Source organism: Sesamum indicum, unplaced genomic scaffold (genome assembly GCF_000512975.1).
Source record: "Sesamum indicum cultivar Zhongzhi No. 13 unplaced genomic scaffold, S_indicum_v1.0 scaffold00189, whole genome shotgun sequence".
Classification (NCBI taxonomy): Eukaryota; Viridiplantae; Streptophyta; class Magnoliopsida; order Lamiales; family Pedaliaceae; genus Sesamum; species Sesamum indicum.
Window position 1 is genome coordinate 1 of NW_011628084.1, and position 9,398 is coordinate 9,398.

Sequence of the window (9,398 nt, forward strand, 5' to 3'; positions counted from 1 at the left end):
GCCCGTTCAAACATGAAAGATTCTATTGTATGGAACTTTTTCTTAAGAAATTGAAAGATGCCAGCGAGCGCGACAGATATGTTTTTTCTTCAGTTGCCACTTGCTACAATAATGAAATTAACATTACAATATTAATTTTTCATGACAAAGATCATAACACACAATTAGCAATCTTTTTTTGCTAATCATGAAAACTTGCATTTGAGCAAAAACATGACAAGCCAAACAACTCATATAGCTGAAGTATGCAGTTTTTGAGTAATGACTTACTTCTTTGAGTTGTTTCTTTTCCTCCATTAGACGAAGTATCTCCTCCTTTGATATTCTCTTTGGTTTCATTGTTTCATATGCCTTCTTTTTCTCTTTTGTATAGCATCCATCTTTCTCTTGTCGACTGACGATTTAACCCACAGAATCCATTGTACAGGCTTTGTATTCACATGCCTAAGGAATCATCAATTCAGCAATTTAAATAGGATTATAAAATAAACAATGGATAAATTTACATTAATTCACATATTTTAGTATGGTAGGTGATAAGATGGCGTCAAGCCCTATCAATGAAAATTCTCTCTCTTGGATAGCACAAAAAGAAACGAGTCACAGGCATGTCAAATGAATACAAAAGGATCCAAAAATATCCTAGCTGCCATCAATATGTCACCACTACTCACATATTTCAGTATGGTCACTGAAAAGATGGCAGCAATGTTTTCGTGACGTAGCCAATCTCCTAGAATGGAAGCTTCTAGGGCAACCTCCAAAACAAAATACGACTACGAGGTAATGAATTCTCTCAATTATTGGAATAACGAGCATACGGAGAACACATATTCTCATAGCTTTCATATACTATAAAATCCTTATCAAACAGAATTTCAAGAAATACTAGCACGAGACTCTTTAGATTTATATAATTTCCACGTGTGATAAAGTAAATAATAATGTTTCTACACCAGGCATTACACAAACTCGAAGCCTAGGAAGCAATACATATCTGTGGAGAATTACAGAAAAATAAGTCGAGCTTTTCCATTCCATTTTGGCCTAAATGGCCTACTATACGCAATTCCAGCTGTGATGTGCTCAATTGCAACGCTGTTATTATAAGACTAGTTTCCATGAACAAGTGTTCGGGGTGTTCCAACCGCTCAAACACAGAAAGTGATTCTATTTTTGCTTGAAAATCTAGTTTGTTCAAGCATTATGAGTAACTTTGTGGAGGTGATAAATGACTACCAACAACTATGCAAGCCACTTCCCATATTATTAATGGAAACTACTTGTTATAACCAAAATAAATTAACTAAGAGCCATCTCACTTAAACAGCAAACTACAAACCAAGTACCTTGCATGCAGTAGCAGTTGTGTCTTCATCTTGCGAGCACCAAAAATTGTCTTCCAAGCACTCAATTGTATGTGCATCAACAGCAACAACTGCAAGTTGGCGAGTGGATGTTGCTTTTGTTTTTCTTTTTCTTTTCTCTTTTGGATATTGCTTTTTTCATGTGTTGCTTTTGCTTCTTTTTTTTTTGAATATATTGCTTTTTTTCTGTTTCTTTTTCTTTTTTTTTGCGGATATTCCCTTTTTCTTCTGTTTCTTTTTCTTCTTCTTTCTTTTCTGTATTTTGCTTTTTTCTCTTTCTTTTTTTTTTCCGCATATATTCTTTTTTTCTCCGTTTCTTTTTTCTTCTTTTGTCCATATTGTTTTTCCTCATTTGCTTCCTAGTTCTCTTGTGCTTGTCTCCAAGGCATCTTCAGAAATCTGTTGAAAAAATACGAGAAAAGTAGAGAGGTCAGTGTAAGACAACCTATCACTTATAAAAAATCGTTGCTGTAGCAGAAATTGTATGGAGCAAACGAAACAGGCAAACTACAGCATTTCACTTGATTCTGCTGCACATTTTTTGTGCACTAATTCTGTAGAATGACTTTCAGCAGCAACAGAAATCAATTATGCAGAATAATCCATTTAAACATATTGAAGTCTGCAATTCATTTACCCAAAAAAGTTGGAAATATGGAATGTGAGTTGCACAATCGATGCATGAGGTTCAACACGTAATCTACGTTAACTCTTACTTAAGCTAGAGCTGCACAATTACATTAATTTGTTATCTAATCCTAGTGACTTACGTATTTCCTTGGAAACAGAACTATTTTTTCAGGTAACACTGAAAATGCACTCCCACATCCTCTTTCTCCTGCCCAATTTTTCGGGAACCAAACGAGCCTTAAATGAGTTCTTCCCCTTTATCCTTTGTCATTCGACATCAAAAGATAATAGTAGACACAACTAGGATTCAGACTGTCAGGACTAGATACAAGAGCCAAAAAACTATTACTTTTAAGAGAAATCGGAAAACAGAGATAAGAGGAACAATTCTAGTTAATTCACATATTTATACACCATATGTGTGCAAAGTGGTATTAAAATAGCATTCATGGTAATTGAATGAATGAGAACATAGAAAATCTTAATAAAAACATTCACCAATAGGGGAAGATCAATTACCATAATGCAATAAACATTTCCTCTTGTATAAGTTAAAAAGAACATAAGGAAACACTGGAAATTGGTCTTGGGGGACAAGAAGAAAATCAGTGAAGTTTATCAATAAGAAGCCTACAATAAAGTAAAAAAAAAAAATCAGTTCATTTAACATAAATCAATAAGGAAATACTTAACCACCAGCAAGTAAAAAGGAGCTATTGAAAAATATTTGTTTTTTAGTCCAAGCTGGAGCTCAACTACTGTAATTATCATAATAAGAAAATCTCTCTTCGAAATCAAATAAGATTTGCAACTATGCTTAGCAAAGCATTTACCCGCAAGCTTCAAAATTAGCATGTACTCAATGTTTATGCTTCATTTTTCATTGCACAAACTTTACTTACTATTTCCACCTAAAACAAACATTACATTTACCTCTGGATACCACAAAACACCACCACAATCATAAAACTACTATATCCGTGTTTATCTTCAACAAATAGATGAAAGGCAGAATCCTCGACACACCAAAATATATGACCAAATTCACTATTAACAAAAACAAACATGAAAAACTCATGTTTATGACCAGGCAACAGCTTAAGTTACACTTAGTATCAGCAATTAACTACCAACTTTTTCCAAAAAACCAGAAATCTACTCTAAGATCAAGCAAAACAAAGAGGATGAAAGCCATAAATATTTCTCGAACAAAATCAATTGAGAAAATGGTTTTACTTTACCAAGTCCATCACGAACAGGTGAGACAGCTCCATTTAAGCTGCCACCAATGATTTCGACATCCTCAACTGCTGAGCAAACTGTTCTGCTGAATTTCTTGAAATGTATTTCCTTTGAGAGGCCCAGTAACTTGGATCTTCTTCGATCAATAGTTTGGATTGCCCTTGTTCGCCCTTTTGTGTTTAAGCATTTGCAGCAAGGGACGGTATTCTTGGGGTGTGGATCGCAGATGAGGGCTCTGGTGCTTCCCATCTCAATGAAATTACGCTCCCCATCGCGGTGAGGAAACATAAAAGATGGAACCCATTTTGAGAGGGCCTGGTAATCCGGAAACTTGATAAGGGGGAAATGATTGGCTGTGAGAGAGGACTTGAAAAAATACCGGCACCGGCAGATTGGTAGATCGGGGAGAGAAGAGTATAGATCGACAAAAGGAAAAAAAATGGGGACTGGTCGAAGACCGAGGGATGGTTAGAAAAGAATCATGGGGGTGAGGGCAGTTCGACGTCGGCGCTGGTCGTCGGCGACGGCGAAGGACAGAGAGAAAGTGAGCAAATGGGAGAAAAAAAGGGGGTTTGCAAAGCAGGCTGAAGACGCACGTGGGGGGGCGTGGGTCGTCGGAAGATGACGGGTTGGACAGCAAACGGTGGCCGGAATGTCAGAAGATGGTTGCCGGCGGTGGTCAATTGCCATAGTGGCTGGAAGAGAGGATCGGTGGTTCTTGCGAGAGAGAAAGACGACCAAGAAAACCCCTTCTTGCATCTGTGAACAAAGAAGGAAAAAGAGAGAAATGAAGTGAGTAAAAGAAGAGAATGCTTGTATTGAATTTTTACTTTTTTATGTTGAGTTTGAATTTTTGTTTTTATTTTTGTTTTTATCCATATGTTCATTTTGATTTTTTGCTTGGGCTGATCAGTTGTGGGCTCATTTTTTTATTAATTTCTTTTTTTGATTGTGGATTTTATTTTTTGGACTAAGATTTTTTATTTATTTGAGTCTTAAGGGTTTTGTTTGAATTTTATTTATCTTTGGACAACAATTTGTTATATCAATTTTCTTGGATTGGGCTGAATTGTACATGTTTTATTTTTATATTAGAAGAGATAGGGTATCCCGACAATTTTTTTCGAAAGACACCCCTAAACCCTAAAGTCAATCTTTTAATTTTTCTCTCAATTTCGATCAGTGGGTTTAACAGAATTTGGTTACATAACTAAAGGCTGCTGAAAGTTAACTTCTACTGATTGATGATTCTAAAGCAACTTGTTAATTCATATTGATAGATTAAAATGTACAAAGGAGTGACAAAGGTGCCTTCTTTTTATTGCAAAAATAAATTGGAGCATGGGCTTATGCAATGCAGATATTATGGAGTGGTTCCTAATAAATTAAGTTCCTTTGGCAATTTTTAATGCTTTATTGACTTTGTGGGAACCTCTCAAAGCAAGAATAATGAGGATTAGACTCACAATCTTTTACTGCAATAAGTTAAGTTGCAGCATTAAGTTTCTTTCTTAATTTCTTTTATTACCTTGCTAAAATAATTATGTTATTTAATAATTTAATTAAGTAAAAATATAAAGTATTTCAAATATTATTTTACAATTTAATAAGTATTTTATAAATAAAATGATCATATTTATTATTAAACTTAATGATTTCGAACTTTTTAAAATTATTGTATAAGCTTTCTATTTAATGAAAAATTTAAAAGCTAAATAACAATATAACTAAATGGGTTGCTGTGTAAACATATAGTTTCGTTCATTTTCTTGTTGGTAGGATAAATCTTCTTGCTTGGTTTCATTTACTTCCTAGAAGCTCTCGATAAAATTTTATTAATTATCTCCCTATTACTTGGAATTTGAATTTTAATGTTATCTTTTTTACTTATAGCTTACTATTTCCTTCATCTTCTCGAATACTGCCCATGTTTATTATCAATTTTACTTGAAATTTTAAACCACTCAAGATCAAGTGCGTTAAATATTGATGTTTTACTTTTGATTTCCTTCTCATTGGGAATGGATTCTTTTAGTTGTACTAGTCACAACATTCATTTTTTTTGTTAATTAATCGGGTCTTTTCTAGTAGCAAGAATTTGGTAGATGCTTACAGACTCATGTCTAGAATATTTTTTTTGGTAAAGGTAAATTTCATTAAATAAAAAAAGTATAATAGTACAATACATCTTGCTTAATCTAAGCGGTTTGCTCGACAGGCCAAGGAATCCGACATAAGCGGTAAAGCGCACAAGTGCTAATAGCAGTAGGTAATTCTACACTAAGAATCCTCTGCTGCACATCTCGAACCATCCGCACCCACAGTTCACGTATCTCTACGTACTCCATCAAATCGCCTAATGTTGCGCTCATGCCAGATATGGTACACGCACGAGGCCAAAAGAGCGCGGTAGGCCGTAGAAACATAGTGTTTGCCTCTCCATATGCTAGCAGCCCATAAGACGTCAACGATCCAAACTCGGTTGGGCCAATCAAATCGAAGTGTACGTCGAATCACCATCAAGCAGCCACCCTGAATAAGTATAGCGAAAAAAAGATGATCATGGGTCTCATCAGCACCATCAGAACAAAGTACACAGGAACTATTAATATGAGCCAACCAAAGCTTATTCATAGTAGAGAGTCTACCAAGGATTGCCAGCCATAATACAAAATTATGTCTAGGAGTTTTGAAGCGGCCCATCAATAGTGAAGACCAGCCTACCTTGGGCCCTTCACCCGTAGTGAATGAATCATCATAGCAACTGTTAGTTGTGTATCTCTTGATCGCTAAAGGATACGATCAACCCCTCCATGGATGGGTGAAAGAGACTGCAAGAGCTGTAGGGAGTGAGTGTTAATGATAGAGGGCCAAAACCATTGCCCATCTAAAAGGAAAACCGCAACCTTGTCCGTCTCCATAGTATTTGTAAGTCGAGGGCCCTGCGGAAACTGCTGGATGAGTGTACCTAGATCATGTCAAGGATTGTGCCATAGCAAAAAAGTAGTTCCATCCCCTACGAAATAATGAATAAAAGGCCGGAGAAGTGGCAGTAAGCGAAGGAGTTTCCTCCAAACCCAAGAACCCCCTCACTCAGGGACCGTCCATATAGTAACCTTTCTCAAGCGTGTATGATGTATCCAATCAACCCAAATAGAAGCTCGGTTGCCGCGGATAATCTGCCACAATTTGAGTCCCATAAGTGCATGGTTAAGAGTAGTATTATCTTGAATCCCTTGACCACCTTCATCAATAGGACGACATATGCAATCCCATGCCACCTTTGCATACCTCGAGCAGATGATCCCTTCCATAAGAAGGTCCTCAACCCTTTTTCTATATCTCGAATGATGCCTTTGGGTAGAATAAAAGCATACGCCCAATTGGTACTAAGGGCAGTAAGAATAGATTTAATAATCTGTACTCGTCCTGCATAAGATAAAGTTGTGCCCTCCCATCCTTTAATATGCTGATCCAGTTTTAACTGTAAGGGCCGGCAATTCAAAATAGTGAGTCGTGATGAGATAAGAGGAAGTCCCAGATACTTCATTGGCAGAAGTCCCTCTTGGAAGTGGAGTTGGTCAATAAGCAAATCCCGAATCCCCATAGCTGACCGTTACATAATAAAGTTACTCTTTTGGGCCCTGATCCAAAGGCCGGACAAATCCCCAAATAAGTCAAGTCCCTGCTTGAGCATTCTTACGGACTCTAGCTTAGCCCGATAGAACAGTTATAGGTCATCAGCAAATCCAAGCTGAACCAATCTCAACGGCTCGCATTTCCAATGAAAAACAAACCTCCTGTCTTGATTAATTAATTGCTGCAAAATAAGATTCAAAACTTTCATAATCAAGACAAATAAATATGGGGACATGGGGTCTCCTTAGCGAAGACCCCGAGCACCAGCAAAGAAATCATATGGTTTTCTATTAATCCAACAGAGAACAAGGTAGTAGTAATATATTCTTCCACCCAATGAATAAGCCTGTTAGGAAATCCAAAGAGCTGCAAGGTAGCAATGAGGAAATCCCATTTAACTGTATCATATGCCTTACGTATATCTACCTTAAGGGCATAGTGAGGTGGCAAGCGCTGTTGATTATACCCTGTAAAAAGCTCATGCACCAGTAGTATATTATCACTAATAGAGCGAACTGGAACAAAAACTGTCTGCGCTGGACTAATAAGTTTATCCATCACCAAACTCATTCTTTGCACAATGATTTTAGTAATGACTTTATACAAAACATTACAACAAGCAATCGGTCTAAAGTCAGATACACTTGTAGGATTGAATTCCTTGGGGATGAGTGCCAGAACCGTAGCATTCACTTGTCTCAAGAGTCTGCCAGTGGTGAAGAAATCCCGAAAAGCCTGCGTCACTTCAGCACCTATAATAGGCCATGCGGTTTGATAAAATCCCGAGGTATACCCATCTGGCCCAAGGGCTTTATCAGCTGCAATATCAAATATAGCCAATTTAACCTCATCATCTGACACCGATGCATCATCACTCGAGCCTCTTCATTGGTCACAATGTGGAGTACCCACGGACATAGGTACCGAAGGTCTAGAAACCTTCTACTCCGCTCGCCCCCGAGCAAGTTTCCATAGAACCCAATAAACTCTTGGATCACCTCTTGGTAATCCGTACGAGTATGGCCAAGCTCATCATCAATTTGAAAAATTCGTCGTTTTGTACGCTGTTGCGCAATTTTTTGGAAAAAAAACTTGCGAGCATTGATCTCCTCTTTTCATCCATTGCATCTTGGCACGCTGCTGAAGCACAACATGCTCAAGCTGCACTGCTCGTGCATATATCAATCTGCAATAATGCTCAAGTGACAAGAGCAGAGAATTATGTCGATCCATGCTGAGTAACCGTTGAGCCGTATCATGAAAGTCCTTGGCCAACTGCACATTACGTGACAAATCCCCCTTATTCCTTCGCTGTTGTCGAAACACGGGCTTTAGTGCTTTGAGTTTACGCATAACCGAGTACATTGGAATTCCCACAATATGGTGCCGCCAAATATTCTGCACACTAGGAATAAATTGGGAGGATAAAGCAAGATAGTTATCAAAACGAAACATACCTCCCAACTGTTGTTGGGTGTCCCCTCTAAGAACAAGGGGGGAATGATCGAAAGTACGTGGTGTGAGGCTTATGTAGGAAGCCATCGGCAATCTCATCACTCATATGTCATTCACTAGCATTCGGTCCAATCGCTTCCATAAACTACGGGAATCAGTACTACAATTGGGCCACGTAAGCCATTCCCCTTGCATAGGCAAAGAGAGCAAGCCAGTATACACGATACAATCATTAAACTTATCACTAGCTAGTCGGTTGTCACTCGCCTGGCCACATACTTTGCTAGAATCGCGCACCACATTGAAATCACCTCCTACCAACCACATTTCCTCAAAACAGTGCCCTACAAGTGTAATAAGTGCCTGCCAAAGCTCTCGGCGGGCATTAATATCGTTCGCTCCATAGACAATCGTAATAGTATAGACATTATGCACATTCCTCATACGGACACGACAGTGGATATATTGTGCACCAATATCCATAACAAGGACATTAAGTAATTCATCATTCCATGCAAGCCATATTCGATTCCCAAAACTCACATAATCAGTAAATCACTTCCAACGAGGAAGTGTAGCAAGTTGAATACGTACCGCGTTTGTCGCTTGGACCCATGTTTCCAAGAAGCCGAGAAAGTGTAAGTGATAATCCTCAACCAGGGTAGAGACTGCAAGTTGGTGGTCTCGCTTGTTGAGTCCCCGTACATTCCATATAGCTAAATTCAGCATGGATTACTAGATGCGGCCTCTCTGTCTAGAATATTTGGAGTTATGTTATAAAGTAACAAATTAGTAATTTCGAAAATCAAAGTACAAAAAAAATGGCCAACTTTATTGAATTAAAACTTACGAAATTGAGGTGCTAGAAAAAACCAAGCAAACAAAACCAATTCACTATTTATCTATTTTTTGGAAAAGAATTTTCCCTATCAATTGAGGTAGAAAAAAAAATACTTGAAGGTATATTATTTGAAAATTTTTCTATATCATTTGGCTCTTTTAGTTTTGGGTTCTTAGCTATGATAATTTGTACATGTACAAAGGTGGAGGTTGAACTTTGTCCTG

The 9,398-nt window shown here is 37.7% G+C and overlaps 1 protein-coding gene and 1 long non-coding RNA gene across 3 annotated transcripts; both read right to left on the reverse strand.

The window, feature by feature from the left end:
• Nucleotides 1-190: 190 nt before the first annotated feature.
• On the reverse strand, nt 191-1,526 carry LOC105179682. Its single transcript, XR_849332.2, has 2 exons — nt 1,350-1,526; nt 191-444 (listed from the first exon to the last, which is right to left on the reverse strand). It is a non-coding gene; the product is annotated as an uncharacterized LOC105179682 (long non-coding RNA).
• A 173-nt stretch (nt 1,527-1,699) lies between these two features.
• LOC105179683 lies at nt 1,700-4,059 on the reverse strand. 2 transcript variants are annotated; one of them, XM_011103333.2, is made up of 3 exons: nt 3,239-4,059; nt 2,517-2,627; nt 1,700-1,766 (listed from the first exon to the last, which is right to left on the reverse strand). In XM_011103333.2, exons 1-3 carry the CDS (start codon nt 3,525-3,527, stop codon nt 1,759-1,761), a joined length of 408 nt encoding a protein of 135 aa, XP_011101635.1. In that variant the 5' UTR covers nt 3,528-4,059; the 3' UTR covers nt 1,700-1,758. The 2 variants fall into 2 exon arrangements, 1 of the variants encoding a protein (XP_011101635.1); XR_849333.2 differs by lacking the exon at nt 2,517-2,627 and having other exon boundaries at nt 3,239-4,056.
• Nucleotides 4,060-9,398: the final 5,339 nt, after the last annotated feature.